The sequence below is a fragment of the Brienomyrus brachyistius genome, chromosome 22 (assembly GCF_023856365.1).
Source record: "Brienomyrus brachyistius isolate T26 chromosome 22, BBRACH_0.4, whole genome shotgun sequence".
Classification (NCBI taxonomy): domain Eukaryota; kingdom Metazoa; phylum Chordata; class Actinopteri; order Osteoglossiformes; family Mormyridae; genus Brienomyrus; species Brienomyrus brachyistius.
Genome location: NC_064554.1, coordinates 2,995,600 through 3,020,864, shown reverse-complemented (window position 1 = coordinate 3,020,864; position 25,265 = coordinate 2,995,600). Strand labels below are relative to the sequence as shown.

Here is a 25,265-nt window from a genome sequence, read left to right as displayed (position 1 = left end):
TACATCATTAATGAATTGTGGGTCTTGCCTATTGGGTGCATACACATTGCACAGCACCACCGTCACTCCGTATATGAATGCTTCAATGCACACGACTCTTCAAGCATCATCTTTGAATTCACAATCCACAATGAGTTCCCAAAAAGATTTTTAAACTTTAACCTCGCAGCATCTAACGAGTTGCTGCAACACTCACAAACAAAAGTAAAATAAAAGAAAACGATTCCCGAAAAAAAGGAAAAATACACGATAAAATAAAAATACTATTTCGGTCAGTTGGGCACCTTTGACTGTTTACCGTTAACTGTCCGGTTGTTATAACAGGTATTCCAGTGTTGCCAGATCTTAAATGTTGAAGTATCGTACCAGCAGCTTAAAATGATTGTATTTTGAGAAAAATTACTGGACACATTTCCATTCTGTTGCTCAGAAAATCTGCTTCGATTACACATATTATAATAGACTGTGCGTATTATGGTATATAATGCAACTTTTACCCACAGAATGTTTGTAAAAACCATATCTGGGCAGAACAGCGCCTCTAGCACAGTAAAACTGGGGTCTTTCTCCCATGTATTTCTGTAAGTGATGGAGATGTTGCGTATGTTTATTCTTTGTGTTTTCCTTAACTGCAACTCCGCCATGCAAATCCGCGCTTAAACCGCTCAGCATTGTTTACTTTGTGCGTCACCACGTGTTACATCGTGCGTTGATTGGCTGTAAAGGCACGTGAAACGACTGCAAATAAACAAGCCAAGTATGACTACGCAGCCGGATGAAAACAGAAATCTGTACCTTGTCGTCCTAAGCCATAAACTTAGCCATAAAATGAAGGGGTAAAATTATCGTACATTATGGGATTTTTGGAATTATTGATCGTACAGAGGGTAAAATTATCGTACAAATACGATAATTATTGTACGTCTGGCAACACTGAAGTATTCTAACGAAATATCTTACCCATCAAAATGATCTACTCACTGATACTACGCATGCGCAGTCCAAAATTACGCAACACCTCGAAACTTACCAACTGTTCATCGATCTGTCCTACCTTGTGTTGAAGTTTGAGGTAAGTGTTACTGAGGTAAGTGTTACTGTACTGAAACTTATTATTTCAGTAATATGTATGTTTTTCTTAGCCTTACTACATTAATGCATTTATTACAGTTTACTGCATAGGTATTTATTGTCAACATTTTTTAAGTTGTATATCCAATTGCATGTGTGACATAATCTTGTACAGGCTATTGTATCCATGCACGAGTGCTGACCGTATTGTGAAGTCTTTGCATCAGGCTGTGTCTTTTTCGGACATTACAGGATGCATTTAGAATAAACTGAGAAATTATCCAGGGGGGGTCCGGAGCCTATCCCGGAAGCAATGGGCACGAGGCAGGGAACAACCCAGGATGGGGGGCCAGCCCATCGCAGGGCACACTCACACACCATTCACTCACACATGCACACCTATGGACAATTTAGCAACTCCAATTAGCCTCAGCATGTTTTTGGACTGTGGGGGGAAACCGGAGTACCCGGAGGAAACCCCACAATGACATGGGGAGAACATGCAAACTCCACACACATGTGACCCAGGTGGAGACTTGAATCTGGGTCCCAGAGGTGTGAGACTACAGTGCTAACCACTGCACCACCATGCCGCCCCTCTCCATATTATTGTCTTTAAAAAATAAATAAATAATATGTATTTTAAATAAATAAAATATTGTGTATGGTTTTTACTATAATTATTTTCATGTTAAAGGTTTTGCAGTGTGACAAATGCCAAAAGGTTCCAAACCTTTGACAGTTGCTCAGCCAGTCCAGTGCATTGAGGTAAATGTGTAATAGTAGACAAGAAAATCTCACAATTGACTTTGGGATCATCATTGACTCATTTGTGCAGTAATCCATTTGCTACTGAGCAATGTTTGTTAGTTTGATGTTTTTTTTTTATATATTTTTAAAAATTGTTTGACTAAAAGGTGTCTGCTGACGGGCCCATTGCCAAAAACATCAGAAGGCCACCAATGCATTCCGACTGCCACCACACACACACCACAGTGGATCGAAGCATTTCCATTGAAAACAAAATCTGCTGGAGAGGTTGGACGGTATCTGTGCTCCATAATATATAGGCGTGGATGCCCCAAACAAATCTTGTCTGACCAAGGCAGGGAATTTGTTAATGAATTGAGGTTTTATTTTATAGTCACAGTAATAATTATTAATACTATCTATGTACTGTATCTGCATTTTGAGAACCTTCTCTCTCGGAACTTAATGAGCACCAGTCTCGGGGATCCATTCTCAGCCGGTTTTGGGATGGCCATGCGATGCACTCTCTCTATTTCGAATTTGTTGGTTAGCTGAAGTCCCAGTCCCTCGGACAATTTTTTTTCCACACAGATTATCATTCCCCCTGCTTCCATGCCTCCTTTAAGGCCAGTCAGTCTAACATCGTTGCGACGGTTCCTGTTCTCAAGATCTTCGGTACGATTCCAAAGGATCACTAACATTTTATCATTGCACTTTTCTTTATTCTCCAGCCGTTTGACAATGTCCTTGACTTTAGCAATACATTCCTCCGCCTCCATTAGCGTTCATAGAGTTTTTTAACTCATTCAACGCTTCTTTGATTGTAGTCACATCAGTTGCCACACCGCACAAAGTAGAGCTAACGCGGCTGATCTCCGCAAGAAGGTTATCCATCTTAGCATCGCTGTCCACCTGTTATTGCGGTGAAATATAATATGTTGTTGGACTTCGGTGCGTGTTCATGTGACTTGTCGTAGCTTCCTTGAAAAACTTCTACATAGTTGTTACCATCGCTACAATTATGCTGGAAAAAAAAACGGCGGAGTATAAACACAGATGTTAACAGTAACTAAAATCATCACCCTTAATTAGAAAAGTGGAGTATAAGACATTAATTAAATAAAATTTAGTGGTGGGTCCTCGGAGCTCAGTCAGTGTGCCAGCATCATGCTTGGCCGTCCCACGTCACTCATTTTTATATTTATTCCTGTCCTTGCTACTTGCTCATCATGTTCTTTGCCTCTCATACAACTTACTCTCACGAAGGCCGTCTGACCCCCCTGCTCCAGGAGTCTGTATAAAGACCATAGATAATGGGCCTGCTTCCCTCAGTGGGGGCACTGATGCATCACGATTTACTATGAGCAATTATTATTATTTCTTTGACTTTGTGGTAATTTCCACTATCGTGTCTGTAAGAATCACCAGGTTATGAAAGTATGAAACGCTAGTAGAATTACCATCCACTTGCATACATTTGCATTACAAATCCATTCCGTTCATCGCATGCATTCCATGCATCGTAATGTGCAATAGTACTAATAATGAATAATATAAAATATACCCTTCCTCCGTCAGACAATCCATGCATATTGATGCAGATTAATTACTAGTATCTCCATGCATTTTGGTCAATCAGATGATGGTAATGCAACCAGCTCAATTAAGGCATGCTTTTGGCCCTGTTAGTAAGCAGGGCCATGTTAGCATGGGTACAGGTCAAGTACAGCTGTATTGCCTGCTACTGTTTTGGTGCCTGCTGTAGCTTTCCGATGTTTTCTTGCTTATGTTCTCTGTGTTTTTCCTTGTTTTTTCCGCAGTCCTAGTTTTTTCTTCTACCTGCTTATTTTTTGACTCCTCGTTGTCCCCGTTTCCCATCTTTGCAATAAAATCTATTTGCTGGAAGAAGCTGTATTGTGGATCGTCCCTTCCATTGTGCCCGACCCCAGTCTTGTTCATAGACAGTGGTGTTGCTTTATTTTTTGGTCTTATATGTCTTGGATTTGGTTTATTCTTGACTCTACCAGTCACCTGCGCTTCAGTCCTTCTCTTGAACGCCTGGTTCTAGAACCATCCATCCAGTTTCTTGCTTTATGCCTTTCAGCGCAACACTGAGATGACAGGAGTGAATGTAGGATTGCGACGGAATAGAGGCCCACTTTCCAGACAAGTTTAATGTGTATGGCCTGCTCTCAGCATTCAAGGGCCACATTAAAATGCTTAGATAAGGCCACAGATGTCTTAAATCTATTAGTTAGTACAGAACATGCTTTGTAACTAAGTAGTCATCTTTTCCGTTTCTGATCGCACTGCGCTCCAGAACGGTTGCTGGTTTGAGTCTCCTGCACCTAAGAGACGATCGAGTAAGATGGGAAAAGTAAAGCTATGCACGTTTCGACTGCTTCCTTGCTATATCATTGTAATGCCTGTTTTAAATAAACGCGTGTTTAAAAGCAGTCGTTCTATATTTTAACGAGAAAAATACGTTATCAGGCCAACTTAGGTCAGCTGGCTGGCGTGAGATTTTCAATTCGATTGAAGTCTGTACAAACATTTACATGTATGTAACCGTTTTATTACCTTGGAAATAGTTTGCAAACTGCCCCGTCGCTCTTGGTGTGGGTAATTTTAGGTTTATAATAGAATTATGTAGATTTGTCCTAAGATTTCTTGCGTGACCGTGAGTGTCACGCCGGGTGCGTGAGAGCAGGCAGGGGTCTCGCGATGAAGCGGGAGTCAGATGAAGACTTAGCAGTTTAGTTTGTCCGTCACTTTTATATGTGCTTATGTGAATAATTATAAGAAATATATCACTGAATCTTAGACGTCAAGAAATAATTGTGACGTCTGGCAAGGTTTCTTGTTGTGAACGAGTGATATAGTATATTGCATATATCCGTTTAAATACGATATACTCGACGAAGTTGGAGTATTCTTATACTGCATATTCAGTATACTGTTTAGCAGACATTGTGTGATTATAAGCATATATATAAAAATACAAAGGTATTATGAAGTCGGCGGATGACCAAGTATTGGAAGATGAAGCCGGATACCAAGATGATGAGGTAAAAGTGAAGATCGTTAATCTTATTTTCAGAAATGGACCAGATAAAGGATAGATGAGCTTTCTTTCGATCCCAGAAAGAACATTTTCTCAAATAAACTGGAATAGCTAGTTCAGAGAATTAGCCTGGTTAACATTGCTGAGCTGCCTTTAGTTTGGTCTGTTATGTAATAAAACGTCTCTTTCTTCATACAGGAGTCTTTCTTTCAACATATCGACCTCCTACAGAAACATGGCATCGTAAGTAGCATGACGACTTATGATTTTGACAATCTTGTAAATGGTCCGTCACTTTTACAGTAGTAGGATTTCAAAAACGATCGATCATATCATTTTGTATTTGCGGGTGAAGGCTCGCCATCATTCAGGTTAACATTGAAGTGGCGGCAAACTGAGTATGAAATGATATAATGTGAGATGGATACTGCATTTTGGCGCGCAAATAAACGTTATTGAACGACATATTTCAATAATATCAGCGTTGATTTCTTTATATAAGGCAGGGTTGCCAAGTCTCGCGCGTCTGGCGTGACACACGCTTTCGGACTCACGCGCACGCAAGGAATCTTACTGCATTATAAATCTAAAATTAGCTGCATCAGAAACGTTCGGATAGTTTGAGAACACTACAGACAATTTACAAGGAAATAAAACTGCCACATTCATATACATGCGTGTGCAGACTTGTATCGAATTGAAAATCTCACTCCAGCCAGCTGACCGAAGTTGGCAGTCCTGATTTAAGGTTAGACTCCCTGGTCAGGAATATTACAGTTCTGCTTTTCCGCGGACCTTAACCAAACCAGTCTTTTGGTCTCCAGTTCACGCCCACTTTTCTAGATGTAGCCCTAATCTCTGATGTCTGTGCAGAACATGGCTGACATTAAGAAGCTGAAGTCCATTGGGATCTGCACAGTCAAGGGGATCCAGATGACTACACGCCGGGCACTGTGCAACGTCAAGGGCCTGTCTGAAGCCAAAGTGGACAAGATTAAAGAGGCTGCAGGGAAGCTCGTGGTGAGATGACATGGAAGGATTTCAGTATAGTGTTAAACTGCTTTTCTGGTACTAAGTACATTTTTTTAACCCTCAAATGATGCTGTAATGCCAAGAATGGCTGCACCCTGTTTGAAGCACTTATCTCGTTTATTCCAGACCACTGGGTTTCTGACAGCCTTTGAATATAGCGAGAAGAGAAAACAAGTGTTCCACATCACAACTGGTAGCCAGGAGTTCGAGTTACGGGCCAAACACCAGCAGGGACACGGGACAGACATACCCTAACCGAAACCTGCCACTGCTTTCTGTTGGCAAAATCATTTTTAGGAAGATCTACATTTTGTGTACATGTGTAGCATAGCAAATTTCTTTGGTTATATAGGTGAGTAATCCTATCTCAGCTAATACTTATCTTGACCCTCTGCAGTAAACTTATTGGCGGAGGCATAGAAAGCATGGCCATTACTGAAGCATTTGGTGGTATGTTATTTTATCATCTCTGTGCCGTTTTAACATGATACGAACACTATAACCTATTAAATCTTACTTCCTTACTACATATTTTATTTGACACCATTATCGTTCATGGTAAAATCTGTCATGCAAATTATGTAAAAAACAATGTTCTTTATGGTTGTATGTAAACTAGTAAAGGCCTGTCTCAAATATTAATGCACCTTTTTGGCTAGAATTTCGGACGGGAAAGACACAGCTGTCTCACACACTGTGTGGTAAGTGGCTACTCAAGATTTTTATGATTAGGGTAAAAACTACTTAACTGTACATAGCTGTGACATTTGTTCTTTAATGTAACAATAACATGCACTGGAACAAGTTACATTTTTCTTCAGTGGTGTGTTGCAAAAATTGTGGGTACTTTGTTTCACGATCCTTCTGGCTCACTCACTACCATGTCTCTGCAGTGACAACACAGCTGCCAGGAGAGAGAGGCTACACAGGAGGGAAGGTCATCTACATCGACACAGAAAACACTTTGTATCCCTGCCAGAAAACTGGCCCTTGAAACCTTGTTCTGCTGGCGTGGTGCATAGTGCTGCCCTGATATAAAACCAAAACTGCTGCAATACCAGCTGCTGCCTAGTCTTCCTTACCCTGTGTCCATATCAGTCGGCCAGACAGGCTGAGGGATATAGCAGACAGGTTTGACGTGGACCCCGAAGCTGTGCTGGACAATGTCTTGTATGCCCGCGCGTACACCAGTAAGAACCAGTCGTCACTTTCCATCTTCATAGTTATCAGCAAGTAACCTTCCCAGTGTCTGTCCATCTGATCATATGCTTTTAATTTAATCAAACACAAAAATTCCACGTATCACGACTTTTCAGTCGAATGTTTGACCAATAGTGATGACAGTCATAACCAGCTGTTTGATTTCACACCTCTACTATTTCACAACAGAACGTCTGGGAGTTATGTCCAGATTACAATACCATTTGTATAGAAGAACTTTTCCCAACTCAGGACCTCATAACCTATGGTGCACACAGTGCACATGGATAATTTAAATAAGCAAAATTAAAGATCTTTGAAAATATTATTTCTGTATAACAAGAGTTTGGATTGAAGTAGAAAAATTAAAATGAGCATGTGGTTTAACATCGTTTAAAGTGTTTAAACTTTAAGAGATTCAGTTCAGTCAGATTTAATCACACAAGAGCTTATCTGTGGTCTTCAAGAACCACGGTTGGCAGTCGCTGATATAAGGATCGTTAATGATTGAAATCTATTCTAAAGGAATGGAATTAATTTATCTGCACATTTTAACTGTTTAATTATTATACACTGAGATTGTCACTCGTTTTGATAAATGAATCAATCATGAATCAGCATAAATGAAATAGTATGTGCTTTGATACTAGAGCGAATCTGGTACACACATTTTCTATTAGCCGGCATTGATGATAATGTTTAATCACAGGCGAACACCAGATGGAGCTGTTGGACTATGTGGCAGCAAAATTTCACGAGGAATGTGGCGTCTTCAAACTTCTGGTGAGGAGTCTGAATACTTTCCACCCCAGTGTCTCCTGATGTAGAGGAATATACATAGGGTTAATTTCTTTAAAACCTTTTTTTTCAGTAAGCAGATCTATTTTCGTGATTTCAAAGTGCAGAAATGAGTTTAATGAGGATAACAGTTGTGCTCTTGTGTGGAATTGGCATGTTCCCCTTTTGGATTTCCATTGAATACTTTTATATCCTTCCACAGTCCACAGTGTATGATTGTATTTGATTGTGCCCTATGCTGCCTGGGGTAAGCCTCAGGCTCTGCACATTCTTGTACCAGATAAGCGGAAGGATGACAACTGTATTTTGATTCACACTCTTTTTAGGCGTTTTTAATACAGTTATGTTTGAAAATGCTAACTATATGTGTGTAGTGCTCAGGAAATTCTGTGCTGTGCACTGAATGCAAAAATGATTTGCAAGGCAATGGTTTGGACAGAAAGTCATTAAATACAGAATTTTCTAGGAGCAAAGTTTCAGTAACTAACTAGACTCTGCTTTCAGAGCATCTCCTTCCTATTTGAGTCATAGGATCCAATGTTCAGACCCTTTAAGACTAACATAGTGTACTCTCTGGGTCTCAAAGTTGTATACCCTTGCCTATCCCTCGTTACTTAGATCATAGACTCCATCATGGCACTCTTCCGTGTGGACTTCTCCGGCCGGGGCGAGCTGGCAGAGAGGCAACAGAAGCTGGCCCAGATGCTCTCCCGGCTGCAGAAGATATCTGAAGGTGAAACCACTCACCGCATAATGCTAATGTAGTAACATACAATATGCTGACGTCTCAGAGGAAGAAAATACTAAGAGTGATGCGTCACAATTCTGTTTACATACATAGTTCACCCTATCATTGCTCCTCATTTCAGTCTTTTAGAATAAGGGCTATTACATGAAGAACAGAACTAAAGTGCACCTATATCTATGTTATATGCCTGCTTAACACAGCTGGCAAGTAGCTGCATTATCAATCCAATGCACAGCTACTGAGCCTCTGAAGAAATGACAGCATAGGGATTGCAGGTGTTTTATGCCGCGTTTGAAGTCTGTTCGTGTGATACGTAGAGTACAACGTGGCTGTATTTGTGACTAACCAGATGACTGCAGATCCTGGAGCTGGAATGACGTAAGTGACTTAAGTACAGCTTGTATAAACTCAGATTCATGTAGTATTAACCAGGATTCTAATGAGCTACTTCCTTTTGTTCTGCGTGTAATCCATCATGATGTAACTGAATTGTCTGATAATTGCGGAGAACACATGTTTATCTTTTGTCCTAAACATGAACTAGTCTGTGATATACAGACACAAATATTTTGCATACTGGTCAACAAGTATAATATGCATATCTTTGCATTTATTTCTTCTTATCTCCAAGTCTAATTGACTTCATGATTATTACATTGATATTCATCGCACAACACAGCACTATTCCGTGTTCCAGAAACCGTAAAGTGCGAGTCACACAGGGTTTGAGGATGGGAATACATGCAGAATCATTATGACCTCTCATGCTATCCTAGAGAGATGTTGCAAAGGCTCAAAGGCCGCGTTTGTTTCAGTTTCCAGGCAGATCCAAAGAAGCCCATTGGAGGGCACATTCTGGCTCATGCATCGACCACCCGCATCAGCCTGAGGAAGGGAAGAGGGGAAATGCGAATTGCCAAAATATTTGACAGGTGTTGCAAATTAAACAAGTCAGACATTCGTTTTTTTTGGACATCAACCTGCTGGTTATGCAACTAGTGCCTTAACTTTGACTGAAAGGCCAGTACTGCTTTAAACTCTCTTGGAAGGGTTGGCTGCATTTTCATACAGTCCTCTCTGGTGATGATGTAGTATTTCCAATAGTTATAAAGTCTGAGGTTAAGCGCAGGCAGTAATACTGAAAGTACCAATGATGGTTTCAGAAAAGCCTGCAGAAACGTATCTTTGAAGGTGGATTCTAAGGCGTTCTGCATCCGCTCTTCCCAGCCCCGACATGCCGGAGAACGAGGCCACCTTTGCCATCACCGCGGGCGGAATTGCTGACGCTAAAGAGTGACAAAATGAGGAGGAATCCATACATCCTCGCCTGGAGTATGACTTTGACATAATGCTGCATAAGCCCTGTGTACTTGTAGGTGTATATGGAAGGGTATTTATTTATGTCTCTGATGGGTTTCATGCTTGGTGTTCAGTTCTAAAAGCTCTATGTTTGTTGCGTTTGTCATGAATTTATGATGCTGTTTTTTTGCGTATGTTTTTTTTATGGGTTAGGAAAGTGAACTTGGACTCATGAGTGTTTTTTTAATTATTATTCACTCACTTCTGAATTTTAAGTATTAAAGTGAGGCCCAATGTCTAAAAACGTTTGAATTAAAATTTCATTGGATTCATTGACATGCCGTGCATTTTTGTTGGTCATCAAACTTACAATGTATGTTCAGTGTCTGGGATTTCAGCAAATGTACGGCAAATAGAATCGGCATATGAGGTAATTTTCATCGTTAATGCAGACGTCTCAAATTAGACAGGTGACAACATATGAAATGACCACACAAGATGAAACTATTTCATAGGACAGGTTATTAATCATAGAATTTAATCATAGGATATACGTGTTTCTGTGATTATACGTGTGATTATTTGAATATGTTGTCGATTTGTGGTTAAAATGAATATTTTCGTTTCAAAGGTTTTGTTTGGAGTGGACGTTTGTAGGGGTGCGGATGCTCCGATCGGGTCACGCGGCGCGGTGACGATGCCCTTCGTCTTTGTCTACGGGGCCGCCATCTTGTCATTGCTTACCGGCGACCGGCCCGCACCTGAATTTCACCAAAACGCAACTGCAAACCGTTTATCCGCTTCCCTGCCGTCTAATTGCGGTGGTTTCGTTGCTTTGCACATCCATCATTTTTGAACCCCACTGTATTTTGACCCGCATCTCAAGCTGCTTCACAGAGACGCGCTACCCGTGAGAGAAAAACGCCGGGTGCCGGGTACTTATATAAACGGATTAAAAATAGGTATAACACCGGAGATTTTGTGCAAGAGTGAAATACACGTGTGCTAGCTGGGTATTTTTTTTGGTAGAATTTTCAATAAAAATGAGAGGAGGTTCTTCGTATGGAGACAGAGATAGACACCGCGGACGCGATAGGAGGTAAGATTTCGTTCCCTCCGGTTTTATTGATTCATTTGGTCGCCGGCCAACTGTGGTTAGTTAACCTAGGAAGTATACAATCTGTACTTCATGCTGTCATCATCTAGCTGAATAATATACTTCAGAATATTAAAGAAAAACGTTGTCTCGCAATCTGTCATGTATCCGACATGGGTTGCATGCAACTGGATACGTACATCCCATCGGGAATAATGAACACTTTGTTATTATGAATTAAAACGCATTCAAACAGCGCTTTTAAATAGCATTTTGTAGGAAAATTGAGATAAACGTCTGTTCGTCCGGCGGGCACTGTTCAGTTCACGTGTAAGGGTATAGGATGCGTGTGTACAGTCCGGTCTTTCTTACCGTTATCTAACCGGCTTTGCTGATACAGGCATCGCTGATTATTTAACCCTCTGTGTATATATGTATTTCTGTCCTTTCGTCCGCCCTATTTTATTTTTACTTACGCGCTTGGAAATTTGTGTTGTAGCATTGTATGCTAAGTTAAGGTTAATATTTTTGGGTACTGATGGTAAAAAGTAATGTAATTGTTCTGACATGACCGACTGGTATTTTTTGTTTTAGTGATGTGTATTTTCTGATTGTCCGTAGGCCATTATTTTATACAATATGCCTTTATGATCTTTAGTCCTCGCTTTGGGTCCAGTCGAAGTGGATCAAAGTTTGGCACCCCTGGTGAGCGTCTGCGCAAGAAGAAATGGGATCTGGATGAACTGCCCAAGTTTGAGAAGAACTTCTACACAGAGCACCCGGAGGTGCAGCATATGAGCCAGGTACACTCAGTGCTGAGTCGTGTGCTTTGATTGCCTTGATTTTGACCAGGAAAGGCTTGTCTTTCCAGGGCCTGGAACCCTTTCAGCTGGCCCTTCTGTTATGAAGAAACACAGCCTAAAAAATCTATTGATGTTTAATTTTTTTTCCCTTTGCATGTTGTCATGGTGTCTCATTTTTCCACCAATATCTGGTGTATTTAGTATGAAGTGGAGGAGTTCCGCAGAAAGAAGGAGATCACCATCAAGGGGTCTGGCTGTCCCAAACCAGTCACCAGTTTTAGTCAGGCACAGTTCCCTCGTAAGTAACACCTGCCCCCCCTCCCCCCCCAGATAAACACGACAGTAGGGGATCTCTAAAAAAAGGTCGTCACTTTAAACCCGAATTCCCCTTTTTATCTGTGGTTTGCTAGAGTATGTGATGGATGTGCTGATGCAGCAGAACTTCAAGGAACCCACAGCCATTCAGGCCCAAGGCTTCCCCCTGGCGTTGAGCGGGAGGGACATGGTGGGAATCGCTCAGACAGGCTCGGGAAAGACGTTGTCGGTAAGCTGAGAGAGCCGAGCTTGTCCCAGGGCGGAGAGCACAGAGCACTGGCACACAAACGGGTTTGATTGCAAATGCAAGCTAATCTTGGTGGAACTGGATGCACTGCCAGGGAGCTCTCCGGGACATGCCGTGCTTTAGCAGTCAGCTGCTAAGTGTGAGAACGTCACTCATTCTCTGCCATGTTTGTGTCACAGTATCTCCTGCCTGCCATTGTGCACATCAACCACCAGCCCTATCTGGAGCGAGGAGATGGACCTATTGTGAGTAAAGCAAGTTCTAGAACCAAAAAAAATACTGCAAGAACAAGTAGCAGGACGTTTGACGTGCACAGAATATTATGGACTGGCTACCTGTTCTGATCCCCCAAGCTTCTTCCTCTGCCCTGTCTCTGCGCAGTGCTTAGTTTTGGCTCCCACTCGAGAGTTGGCCCAGCAGGTTCAACAGGTGGCTTATGACTATGGAAAATCATCCCGCATAAAGAGCACCTGCGTGTACGGAGGCGCACCTAAAGGCCCTCAGATCCGGGACCTGGAGAGAGGTGGGGGCCACCCCCTTGTCGCTCAGAGCCATTCCCTATATCTCCACTAGGTGTCTTCCATGGAAAACCATGTCAGACCTCAGTTCACGTAGCAGTGAGCTATGTCTACCTTCCACAGGAGTGGAGATTTGCATTGCCACCCCAGGCCGTCTTATTGACTTTCTTGAAGCGGGCAAGACCAACTTGCGACGGTGCACCTACCTGGTGCTGGACGAGGCCGACCGCATGTTGGACATGGGCTTCGAGCCTCAGATCCGCAAGATTGTCGACCAGATCCGGGTGAGCGACTGGGCGCGATGCACTTTGGGGGATCTTGGAGTCATCCTTCTACGGGGGGCATCACCCAACCGCTCTGCCTCCCCCACAGCCTGACCGGCAGACCCTGATGTGGAGCGCCACCTGGCCAAAGGAGGTGCAGCGGCTTGCGGAGGACTTCCTGCGTGAATACGTGCAGATCAACGTAGGAGCCCTGGAGCTGAGCGCCAACCACAACATCCTGCAGATTGTGGACGTCTGCATGGAGAGCGAGAAGGACAACAAGTGAGGCTAGCAGAGGCTCCACGGATCTCGTGAAGAACTCGGGACTGTCGGGGGAAATAGGATCATTGGGAATGGTGTTTATGTGGTTCTGCCATTTCCAGGCTGCTTCAGCTGATGGAGGAGATCATGGCGGAGAAGGAGAACAAGACCATCATATTTGTGGAGACGAAAAAGCGTTGCGATGACCTCACCCGCAGGATGAGGAGAGATGGGTAGGACTGTGGGGTTCTCTCACACACAGACCCACTCTGCTTAAGCTGGTCTGAAATTCAAGAGTTCCCCCTAATGGTCTATCTGTTCTAATGCTGACCTTCTCCATCGTTGACTCTCATAACGTTTCCACACATCATGTACCTCCTTCCACAAAATTGAATGTTCCTTCTGTCTGTTTTATTCCTTTTTCTCATCTTTCTTTTTTTCTGCCTTGCCAAGGTGGCCGGCAATGTGCATCCATGGCGACAAGAGCCAGCCAGAGCGAGACTGGGTTCTGTCAGGTAAGGAGTTAATGACTCGTATCAGGACGGCTAAATACCCTAAGATGACTGGCAAATGATTCTGGTTAATAAAGCAAAATTTACAATTCACTTTTCTGCATGTGTGATCGTGCCCGTGGAAGCTTGTGTTTCACTGCATATGACCACGGGCGCAGATGGTCACAGTCAGTACATGCATGCAGCAGTGATATTCCACCAGACCAGGAGAGGGCAGATGTTGCAACAATCACAAATACAAGCAGTGTAGTGAAACGGGTAAACCTTTTATGAACATTGGGTGATATTAAGGTAAGGTAATTTTTCACGAAATCCTTATGAAAATTAGCCGTGACCCCCCCCCCCCCGCTGAGTGAATTTTATCACCAATATTTGAAAAAGCTGGAATAGTGTTGCTTTTTAAAATACCGTATACCTCAGTGTAAGGTCTGGGCAGTACAAAAAATTAGACATGTGGGTACCTCCGACCCTCCTCATACAGCTGCTCACCATAACCACTCAACGACAGCCACGATTCTTCCTCTGCCCTTTCTTGGTTGCTGTCTGCACTGTGCGAGTCAGCACTGCCACCTACTGGAAGCACCTAGGCAATTACTTTGCACATGTGCGGTCGACGTGCATGGACGCACCAGATCTCCGGCGTAGAAAAAAATCTGGGCTGCATGTGCACTGTCCACAGCCATCCAGCGCAAACCCCTGACGACGAGATTTACGTCCCCTCACCCAGTGCGCAAACGAAAACGCACGCTTAAGAGTGAAGTGTAAAATACTCAGAGGAAATTCTAACTCGTTTGCTTTGTATTTTGTTCTTCCCAGAGTTCCGCAGCGGCAAAGCTCCCATTCTCATTGCTACTGATGTCGCCTCCCGCGGTCTGGGTATGTCTGCAGCCCCACGCTCCCCGAGTCTATACACCTAAATACAGACACACACGCGCACAAACACACACACACCCAAACATCAGCTTGAGTGTGGCCCTGCCCCCACCACCCCCCCCCCCATATAGCACCCCTCCACACCACCAGCACTCCACCTGAACTGCATGAGTGAAAACAATGATTTGAGCACTCTCTGTACTTCAGAGCAGTTGACTTAGCGTGTTCTAAAAAAAAAAAAAAAAAAGCCGTCACATGACACCTGACATATGACATCAGTACACCTGGAACTGCTACCATGACTTTTAGAAGCAAGCAATCACATATCCAGAGTACGAGATCTCTAATCACCCTGAAACTGGGCCTAAACCCAGGTGTCTGCACTGAATGATGATGTTAGATGTTGTTGTGGTGAGTAAATGAAAGTTTAGCTTTGTGCTGGTGTCAGGTAGCGATTTGATCTGGGGAAGCCGAAAGCGTCTTACAGCCCCTGCGTGATGATAAAAATTTTTAACCAATTTTTTTCTGTGTTCATTTATTTTTTATTTTGTTTTTTTGTTTTATTTTTTTGTTTCCAAGTCTCTCTTCTGGCACTAGAAGCGCACAGGCCCACGGGAGCCTGCAGCCGGACCTAGGCATGACTAATCGAAGCCTGAGTTGCGGAGAGAAACGGGGGAGAGACACAGCCTGATTTATCAATCCCAGACACAGCCGTCTCTCCGAAACCCAAAGCAAAGCCCTCAGACTCTTCCCCCCTTCCAGGACACCGGCTGCCTGGGCAACGGGGGGGGGAGGAGGGGTACTGCTGGGATTCCAAATTTCAAACTGGGATGGGGCAGGGGGGTCAGCTGAGAGGGGCGAGAGAGGGTGCATGGGGGGGCCGCCTCCTTTAACGTATGCCAAGGGCCTGCTTTGGTAACAACGCAACACTCAGTCTAAGGTTAAGGTAATAGTGCTAAGGAATTCTGGGTGAATATGCTTTTCTTTCAGGCCCCTCCCTTATCAGTGCAGTTCCTTTAATTAAACACATCCTACAGGGGAACACTTTTCAAACTAGATTAAAATATGTACTATCACAAATTTTCATCTGAGCAGCTGTAGCCTGAAGGTCCCAGTGCCGCTTGCATTTAAGTGACATTCAAAGGTCTTTGGAACCTTGCTTAACATGGCTACTAGTTAATTCTTATAACCAGACCGGAGCCGTTTTGTAAGATGGTGGAGAATGTGCTGTGGTGAGGTATAGCCAATTCTGTAAGGGGCAGTACATAGCGGCGTTGTGAGAGTGTTGCATTCTGGGAAGGCGGAGCGAGGAGGCCGAGCAGCAGGTCAACAGCTCTGGGAGGCCCCCCCCCTCTGAAGTGCCCCTGCGACGCCGACTCCAGCCTCGCTGACACCCCCGACCCCAGCACCCCCACGCGTGGCTGTGCCGGCCTCCCCCTCTGCGGGTGTCATGTCTGGTCCTGGCTGGCAGGAGTCCTGGCCTGAAGGAGCCGCTCTGTCTCTCAACTCCTCTCTATCCTCTGTTTCTCCCATCTCCCCGTCTTTTCCTTTTCATTCACCTCCTCCACCCTGCACCCCCGGCTCCGGAGTGTCTCTCGTACTTGTCAGTTACTGTCTTGCTCCCCTAAGTCCTCTCTCTTCCACGTATACCCCCCGCCCCCCCTGCCATCTGTCAGTAGTGCCGTCAGCTTCTTTGTACGCATCATGCTTGACCCAAGACAACCACACTTAGTCACATGACCCTCAGTCAGGACACAAAAACACAGGTCATTTATTCAGTCACAACCTCTTGACTTTGTCTACTAGATACACAGCCCCCCTCCCCTTTTTTTTTTAAGAAGGCTATTTGGTAATGCACTGTGACCCCGTCTCCTGGAGAATGGGTCCAATCTCAAAAGCCCTTGTTGTCTGTTTCTTCTTACTTGATGACTCTGAACCAAAGCATTTCTCAGGGTAGTGAGAGTTGCTACCCCAAAATAGGCTTTTTGCTTTTTCTCTAAGATCTCATGGTTTTGCCTTAGCTAGAAGTTTTGCTCGCCCTGAAGTGTTTACTGCACTCAGATTCCCTGTAGAGAAGCCTGTGCTTTAAGCCGGCTTCTGTTAGCTGGGTGTGCAGCAGCCATGGTTCGGGATTCCCGGGGTGAAGCACCCCTGTATATAGGCATGGATTCACTGGCCGTGGCACATTTAGCATTTTGAGGCATTTTTAAACCATTTAGAAAGGGGTAAGTACCTTCAGCACTGAATCTGCAAGTCAGGTGAACCTGTGCAGTTCCTGAAGCGGATGATTTAATTATTTGCACACTGATTCTAAAATTGCTTTTTTTTTCTTGCACTTTTCAAAGATAGTTTGCAAGAAAAAATCACCCCTGACCCCAATTTTAAAAGATCTGTCACAGGTTTCTGTAATGAGAAACAGACCAGAGGTCCTTAATTCTTCAAAATTAATTTTTAACTTCCGAATAAAGTGGATGCGACTGCATACACTACTGCTCCCAGCAAACCGCTGAATGTGGTCCAGACCAGTGAGCGGGTGCCTCAGACTTTCTGTGGCCACCATGTGTCTCTTGTAACTTAGAGACTTTCATTCAAGGAAAGTGAGCAGGAGGATGTTTAGTGGACGTTGGTGCAGTGTGAACATTAACAGATTTGTTGTACTTTATAGCTAGGTGAGCGGTAAGTATGCTGTTTCATTGTGGGTCTCGCTCATATCTGCTTAATCGAAGTGATTGTAGCGTTCGGGTGGCAAGGTAAGTGGGGTTATTTCTGACTAAACGTGAGAATTTCTTTTGGCAAATCTGAATGATTTGCTGTACTTTGAGTGCATTGGGTTCCTGCGCTAGGCTTCGATATTCACTAATCTTTTTTTTTTATTATTTTCCTTTTTAACAAAAAAAAAAAAAAACTCCCACTCGACTTCCCCTTTTCCCCTCACTCAAGACGTGGAGGATGTGAAGTTTGTGATCAATTATGACTACCCCAACTCCTCGGAGGACTACATCCACCGCATTGGGCGCACGGCACGCAGCACTAACAAGGGCACCGCCTACACCTTCTTCACCCCGGGCAACCTGCGACAGGCCCGCGAGCTTATCCGGGTCCTGGAGGAGGCCCGGCAAGCTATCAACCCCAAGCTGCTGCAGCTGGTGGACTCTGGGCGTGGGGGCGGCGGTGGCGGAGGTGAGGCGTGGGCATCAGGAGTGTTCATGGGGAGGATGAGGGGCGATGGTCTGTACCCGAGGTCACATTAATGACGGTTTATTGCCCACACTGACGGCTGCCTTTCCTCACCTGCAGGGGGGCGCTCTCGCTTCCGGGGCAGTGGTTCCAACGCCAACAATCCCAACTTGATGTACCAGGAAGAGTGTGACCGGCGTATGCGCACGGTTGGTGGGGGTGACAAAGACAGCCGGGGGGGGACGACTACCAACAGCAGCAGCAGCTTCAACCGGGATGGGAGAGGAGGGGGAGGAAGCCGGGATGGGGACAGGTCATCCTCATCTTCATCTTACAGGGACCGGAGCAGCAGCAGTCGGAGCGGGGGGAGCTACGGCACAGGTTCTAACTCTGCGGCCTCCTTTGGTGGCACGGGGGACCAGTACCAGAGCGCCCAGTACAACTCCAGGGCTGGCTCTCAGTCCGGGGGGGGCACCGCATCCGGAGGGAGCAGTGCGGGGGGGCAGGATGCCTCGAGCCAGCAGCAGGGCCAGTTCGGCCGAGCCAGCCAGCCCCCACCACCCCCTCCAAGTGGACCCCAGCCCCTGATGGCGCAGCAGTTTTCCCCACCTCAGCCAATGATGGGCTTCATGGGGCAAGGTCCATACCCTTTTGCTCCTCCCCCTCCTCCTCCCCCTCCCCCACCCAGGAAGTAAAGATGTCGTAACTCCCTGTTGTGTCAGTCGGGGAAGCTGACGTAGGCCTGAATCGTTGTCACTGTATAAATGTAGTTTTTAGGAATGATTAGGGATTGGGGGGAAATTATAGGGCTAATATGGAGGGGGGTATGAAAGGTTTTTTGGGGGGGATCAAAACCATCCCATAATATCCTTGTGCATGTACACCTGTTAGTTTGCACAACAAGATGCTCGTTCAGCTCTCAGATGCCCTCGTTGTGTCTCAGCGATGTCTGAATGGTATAGCTGCAGGTGAGCGTGTCACTGACTGACCGCTAGGAGATCGTTTTTTTCCCGATACTCCTGTTGTTTAGTACTGCATCCTCTGAAGTAATATTGCTTTCAGACTGTCTCTTTGATTCTATAAAAACCAAGTGTGAGGATAAGGTGGTCTGGGAGGGCTTTGGTCTTCATGTCATCCCGACACAATGCTTTGTGTCCAGCTGCATGCTCGTTCAGACATTTTGGCTGTGGATGCGAAGGCCGCCAAACCCACATAAGCAGCTGCTCGTTTTTCTTACATACCTTGTGCTCTGCCGTCACTTTCTCTGCTATCTGTACAGCAACTTATTACGGTGTTTGCAAATTGTCACCAAACGCCATGCAAGTTTTGTTTTGGTGGAAAAAATTGACGTTCACTTTGACGTTGACTTTTCTCATATGAGAGATGTTTTTTTTTTTTTTTTACTCCCTGTAATACACACCTCCTGGTATTGAGTTGGGGAATGTATGGAGGTGCATTTTGCTTCTTTTTTTTTTTTGGAAAAGGTAGGTGCTTCAAAATCTACTTAGAGACTTGATAGAAGTGATTGCGCTGCTGACAGATTTGCTCGTTGGCTTGTAATGGTCAAATTGCACAATAAAAGGGAGTTAACAAGAATCATCCTTTTTATTTGTACTGTGGAATAAATAATTTCAAAACTTGTCCAGTTACATTGTGTTGCACTTTGGAATGGGATGTAACCTTGGCAGCCGAATGTAACTCCAGTGTGGTGTAGTATTTAATTTATTTTATATTTTCTTGAATTTTTGTTCAAATAATTAATGGCTGCCAAAGGAATTTTATTAATCCCAGTCTTATGTGAGGTTATGGGTAGGTTAAAAGGTTAGAGGAATGTGGCACCCTCATTCCTCACCCCTCCCCCTCCCTCAAACAGATTTTGCAAGATCTACTCTATATTCTTTTTATATTGGACTTTTCTGCTTTCCAGGTTCGAATAAAGATTTTGAACATTCAGAGTGACGTGTAGTTATTTGTGTTTGCTGGTGTCGTTCTTCCTCCTTATACCAAGACCGATGTGACACAAACTAATAAACCTCCCGCCAGGCACTCCGTAGATGTGTTGCGTCTTTGTTTTTAAAGTGCACAGCAGGGGGCGACACATACTTAAGCATGCAGTTGATGATAGTGCTTTAGATATTTCTCAAGATATTTTTGCCAACTAATTATTGCAAATTACGTGTGTAACAGGATCCAACTAATGGTTTTCTCAGATTTGAAATAATTCAAAAGTACATACAGTACTAAATGGGCAGTGGTGGCTTAATGGTTAGGGAAGCATGCTTGTAATCAAAAGTTTGCAGGTTCAAATCCCTGAGCAGCAAGGCACCACTGAGGTACCCTGAGCAAGGTCCCCCTCCCAAGTGCTACTCTCTGGGCACTGAATTAGTTGCCCCCTACTATGTCACATATGGGTTAAATGCAGGGGACACATTTTGTCGTTGTATGTCAACAATGACAATTGATCACTAAACATAATTTGTCAAATGCTTTTATCTAAGGAGGTGGACAGTCGACAGTAGGGCATGTCTTGGATCGGTTGGGGTTTAAGGGCCACGTCCTTGGTCTGAATGGCGAAATCCCCAACCACAGAATACGAAAAAGGCGATTTTCCGATCATAGCCTCAGCCCGCTGACCTACGCACCGCCCTCAAATATGTGAAATAGATACATGCGAATTATCATCTCAGCTAGTAAAGATCTGATATGTTAGATTGCAATATGGTGCCTTGATAGCTAGTTCAGCAAAATAGTATTAATATAGATAGATAATAATATTTTGTTTAATAAAATAAAGTTTGTAATATTGATACAAACTTGAAAAGATCGATAAATACACTTTGATGATTCACGGTAAAGCGAGAGTCACACACCTCAGAACTCTTCAATGGCACTTTGGATTTTGCAGTGCCTAGATTTTTGAGTGCTTGTTCTTTGAAGCATGATGATGAATAACGTCTCTTTTACTTGTTTTTAATCATATATTACATTGGCTATGCAGTATGGTTTGGACAAAACGTAAATATGTGAAGTGCATCCTGGAAATAGCACATGAAACTTAACATAATCCCAAGCATCTGTGTTTCTGTGAGATGTTTTCGGGATCTGGAACAAGGTCCATCACCTGATGTTTACAGGGGCAGTGGCTCACCCCACAAAATCAAAAATAACAAATGGATCATTTATCATTGTGAAGTCGTTAAAATTCGAACAGCATCTCCAAAAAGCATGACAATCACCTGGGAGTGTAAATAATGAACTTCATTCAGGGATAGCTGGCCTTTTGTAGCATACTATAAAAGCAAAGCATGAATTTAATGCATAGCCTATTTGAATTTGCAGTACAATGTTCTGCTGTTTCCTAAAGTTACAAATATACTTTGCAGCTAAGTCTATCATTCTATGCGCCAGTTTTATCTCAAGGCAGTTTTTCTCGAAGAAGTAGTCTATATTTTTGTCACCTGTCGAATATTTCTACAGTTCTTGGATACAAACTGATTAACATACACAGACCGACGGCTTGGAGAATTACCTAATGGAATATAGCGCAGTACTGTGTCAAAGACATTCAGCAAGGTAGTTAGCAAGCCTTGTGACAGCCTACTGATGGAATGGGAACACACCACAAAAGTCTTTTGTACGGTATGTGGATTTGGTGTCTAGCCATCCACTGCACACATAAGTCAACCTATCTTGAAAATAAACAAGTGCTATGCTGTGTGAAAGTGAAAGAGCCAATGAATTTTTCTAGGCAGAACCCTTCCACAGTACATGGACAGTCACTAAGTTTTTGGGTACCAATCTGCATTGCAGTTTTGTCGCTTTGCCGCATAAAAATCCTATTTAGTGATGTTTAGTCAGTTATTTGGACAAGGCGACAGTCAGTATCTCATTTCTTCTCTCTGTCTTCCTGTTTATCATTCCAAAGACAATCTATTTCAGAAAGTCTCTCTTGGTTTCATGAGTTAAACATTTTTGTATACTATAGTTTAGTGGAGCAGAATTAGCAGAGCATGAAATTTATGAAATGTCTTTGAGTCAATATAAAGGTACCGAGCCCAACTCCTCAAGGTATGTAGGACGCAGAGAAACACTAAGTAAGATGACTTACTAGTCAAATGTTGACTATGGTAACACTTTATTGGAGGGGGCACAAATACTTAGTAGCAGCAAAGTTACTATTGAAGTACAAATCATGAACAAATATAGTTGCTACTTGAAATAAAAAATGTGTCTTGATTCATTAATGATAAACAAACATGACATCAGTATTTTACGTGTCTGTTCATCCATTTTCAGTAACCGCTTGTCCTCTTCAAGGTTGTGGGGGTCTGCTGCCTATTCTGGAGGCTCCTGGCACAAGGTACAACCCAGGATGGGGCACCAACCCATCGCAGGGCAGGCTCACACACCATTCACTCCACACACATGCAAACTCCATACACACAGAGCCATGGAGGAGAGACTCAAACGCTGGTCCCAGAAGTGAGAAGAAACAGTGCTAACCACTGTACCATCGTGTCACCCATGTAGGTGAGAATCTACTAGAATATTCTGTAGAGGTGTGGGGTGTATATCAACCTGTTTGTGCATGTGAGCGATAGCATGCCGCATTCCAGCCCCTGCAGGTGCAGTCGCTTGGCTACATTCTAGAAGAGGAGATGTGCACCAGACTGGAGAAGTTGGACAGCTAGTTGGACGGACCGTAGCTTCAGGGCCTGGAACTTGGAAAGATGATGAGGAGTGTCATAGCCATGAGCGACAGACAGGGGGCAGCCTAGTGCTCTGATTGTAGGACATGCATAAGCAAGCCCATTGGGGGGAATTCTACTAAATTATGGGCTTTAAAATAAATATTTTCAAGCTCAATCTGTTTAGCCTCAAGCAAAGGAGACTGAGGGGAGACATGATCCAGGTATATAAGATTCTAACAGGTCTGGATGCTGTTCAGCCAAATGGCTACTTAAATATTAGTTTAAAGACTAAAACTCATGGCCATAAGTGGAAATTAGCGGGAGAACATTTTAAAATGAATTTGAGGAAGCACTTCTTTACACAGCGTGTAGTTGGAGTATGGAATAGTCTTCCTGCTAGTGTAGCGCAAGCTGAAACCTTGGGTTCCTTTAAATCAGAGCTAGATAACATCTTATGTTATCAACTCTCAGATATTAGTTAAGTTCTCCCCAAAGGAGCTTGATGGTCCCCTCAAGTTTGTAAATTTCTTTTGCTCTTCTTCTTATGTTCTTACGTATTTGTAAATTAGACTGATGAGTGGATGTTGGTGTCTTACCTCTACATGAGCACCCTGGCAAGGGGAATGTTTAAGTCCATAAGAATGCTGCAGATGCAAGCAAGACTAAGCTGGAGAACCACAAGAACATGTGCAGTGAGACCAGGGGCGCCCAGGAAGACGAGCTCTGAAGAATGAGGAACTGGAGTGAACTGGACAGAGAGACAGCATTTCACCTGATGGCTCCGCCCCCTTATATATTTCCAAAGCCACCTACCACCTACTGGGAGACGGAACAAGCCAATGGCATCCCTCAGTGCTCATGTGGCTGCCTCCGGCAATGCAGCAGTACTTCCCTGGTCAGAGAGATTGTCTTGTGGGACATGCTGGCACTGAGAGTCTACGAGTAGGAGGGGGTGCGGTTAACCAGCACCCACATCACGTCCAACCAAAATACCAGAAGGCATGTAGTGGGGTGTCCTCTGACAAGCCCCACAGAGTGCCCTCTCTCCCTGTAAAATAAACACGCAACTCTATTCTGATGGACATATTATCAGTCTAATCTGTTAACAGAACTTCTGCCTAAGATCCCATGAGTGTGTCACATGGTTAGGTTTGGGTTCCTGTGTTTTCATCAAGCTGATAGATGAAGCAAATGGTTGGTGCCAAAGATGGACCATCTGTTCCTCCTGAGAACATTTTAGAGGACCATTGTTTGGTATCCAGATCACTATATTCCTGCCCAAGCCTGGACTGGAGGGTTAAGTCTGCAGCAGTGAGGGATGCGCTGGCTTTGACGCAGAACCCTCTGTTAGCAAAGTGCTGCTATTATTTCATGTGCACATTTTTTGTTGGCCAGGAAGCCTGCTGGTTTCAGGATTTCTGTACATTTAACTACCAAATGCACAGAATATTCACAGCCAAATGTGTGAAATGATTAACAGACAGGCGTCCATCGGTGTTAAGGTGTCAGAATGGAGACATGGTACTTGGTGAGAATGATCGCCTGTCCTCTATACACCCCTGCTCAGGCCTTAGTTACCATGATTTTATCCTATTTACTTCTTTCTCCTTCTGGGCCTGTTGTCCTGGATTTGTTTATTTCACCCTCTATTTTTAACAACCCCCACCCCCCCCCACACACACATAAGTTTCAGTCCCTGTTTGGGTGTATATGTGTACAGTATGAGGGTGGGGGAAATTTGGGTGGTGCGCGGGGGGGGGGGCATTATGAAAGTCTCTTTGTGTTTCTGCAAAGCTATAGTTATGGCTATGGGTCCCTCAACCCCCCCCCCCCCCCCATTCACAAGCTCAATGGCTCTCTTTGTCTTAAGAAATATCACACTGCTGATTAAATGGAGGAATTAAGAGGCAGGCTTAAACCACGCAGCATGAGCTCCCACACACACCCCAACACACGCACCTAACTTTGTTAATGTGGACCTTCAGAACTGAGAGCTCCTCTGAGGTGACTTGGATGTCACAGGTGGGGGGGGGGGGGGCTTGAAGACCACAGGTCTCATACGGCCATGTCACAGTGTCCCGGATGTGTAGCCGATTTCCGTATCTCCCCCCTCACCTTCAGACTGTGAGGCAGCCGCTATACAGTATGACAGACGAAGCAAAGGGTTGATGTATTCGCTATGCAGGCCTTATAAGACAAGCCAGTCAACAGTCCTGCTGTCTCCCAGCACTGTACACAATAAGCATAAAGAGCATAGTTTAGCCCACTTCCCATTGGTGTCTTTGTCTGCCCCTCAGTTCTGGCAGGAAGTGATTGGTTGCTGGTGCACTGGAGTCCCATAGTCCCACCCCAGAGGGTTTTGAGTCCTCATTCCCTAATCGGTAATTATAACAGGATTGGCTGTGGCCCCATCTAAGCATTCCTGTGATGCAAGGTCAGGGTCACATGTCACTCCATTTTGTTACATATTATGCCTCTGAGTGTGCACCTTGTCTATGTTTGTAAAGACAATATATACCATCAATAATACCTTTGCAAAAACGAAGG

General features: G+C 44.1%; 2 protein-coding genes across 9 annotated transcripts; both read left to right on the top strand.

Moving 5' to 3' along the window:
• The first annotated feature begins 4,165 nt into the window (after nt 1-4,165).
• dmc1 (DNA meiotic recombinase 1) lies at nt 4,166-10,298 on the top strand. Of its 5 annotated transcripts, none has more exons than XM_048992062.1 (14): nt 4,166-4,184; nt 4,828-4,889; nt 5,084-5,128; nt 5,759-5,905; nt 6,044-6,126; nt 6,315-6,367; nt 6,577-6,618; nt 6,811-6,883; nt 7,016-7,107; nt 7,827-7,900; nt 8,534-8,648; nt 8,981-9,041; nt 9,479-9,595; nt 9,891-10,298. In XM_048992062.1, exons 2-14 carry the CDS (start codon nt 4,833-4,835, stop codon nt 9,958-9,960), a joined length of 1,029 nt encoding a protein of 342 aa, XP_048848019.1. In that variant the 5' UTR covers nt 4,166-4,184; nt 4,828-4,832; the 3' UTR covers nt 9,961-10,298. The 5 variants fall into 5 exon arrangements, with proteins under 5 accessions (XP_048848019.1, XP_048848020.1, XP_048848021.1 ...); XM_048992063.1 differs by lacking the exon at nt 4,166-4,184 and adding an exon at nt 4,363-4,381; XM_048992064.1 differs by lacking the exon at nt 4,166-4,184 and having other exon boundaries at nt 4,508-4,889; nt 9,013-9,041.
• A 162-nt stretch (nt 10,299-10,460) lies between these two features.
• On the top strand, nt 10,461-19,980 carry LOC125718288 (probable ATP-dependent RNA helicase DDX17). 4 transcript variants are annotated; one of them, XM_048992031.1, is made up of 14 exons: nt 10,464-11,061; nt 11,680-11,861; nt 12,063-12,159; nt 12,272-12,405; nt 12,603-12,668; nt 12,805-12,946; nt 13,065-13,225; nt 13,314-13,486; nt 13,588-13,698; nt 13,919-13,980; nt 14,794-14,853; nt 17,791-18,030; nt 18,148-18,236; nt 18,365-18,552. In XM_048992031.1, the coding sequence occupies exons 1-14, from the start codon at nt 11,025-11,027 to the stop codon at nt 18,413-18,415; spliced, it is 1,605 nt and encodes a 534-aa protein (XP_048847988.1). In that variant the 5' UTR covers nt 10,464-11,024; the 3' UTR covers nt 18,416-18,552. The 4 variants fall into 4 exon arrangements, with proteins under 4 accessions (XP_048847984.1, XP_048847985.1, XP_048847988.1 ...); XM_048992027.1 differs by having other exon boundaries at nt 10,461-11,061; nt 18,148-19,980; XM_048992028.1 differs by having other exon boundaries at nt 10,462-11,061; nt 11,717-11,861; nt 18,148-19,980.
• Nucleotides 19,981-25,265: the final 5,285 nt, after the last annotated feature.

What these genes read in the sequence shown, in the direction of transcription:
- dmc1 (XM_048992062.1), top strand. Translation starts at nt 4,833, where the DNA reads ATGAAGTCGGCGGATGACCAAGTATTGGAAGATGAAGCCGGATACCAA. An exon ending in CCGGATACCAAGATGATGAG is followed by an intron (nt 4,890 to 5,083) that starts GTAAAAGTGAAG and finishes TTCTTCATACAG; the next exon opens with GAGTCTTTCTTTCAACATAT. An exon ending in GATCCTGGAGCTGGAATGAC is followed by an intron (nt 9,042 to 9,478) that starts GTAAGTGACTTA and finishes CGTTTGTTTCAG; the next exon opens with TTTCCAGGCAGATCCAAAGA.
- LOC125718288 (XM_048992027.1), top strand. Translation starts at nt 11,025, where the DNA reads ATGGAGACAGAGATAGACACCGCGGACGCGATAGGAG. An exon ending in GATCCGGGACCTGGAGAGAG is followed by an intron (nt 12,947 to 13,064) that starts GTGGGGGCCACC and finishes TACCTTCCACAG; the next exon opens with GAGTGGAGATTTGCATTGCC. An exon ending in AGATTGTCGACCAGATCCGG is followed by an intron (nt 13,226 to 13,313) that starts GTGAGCGACTGG and finishes CCTCCCCCACAG; the next exon opens with CCTGACCGGCAGACCCTGAT.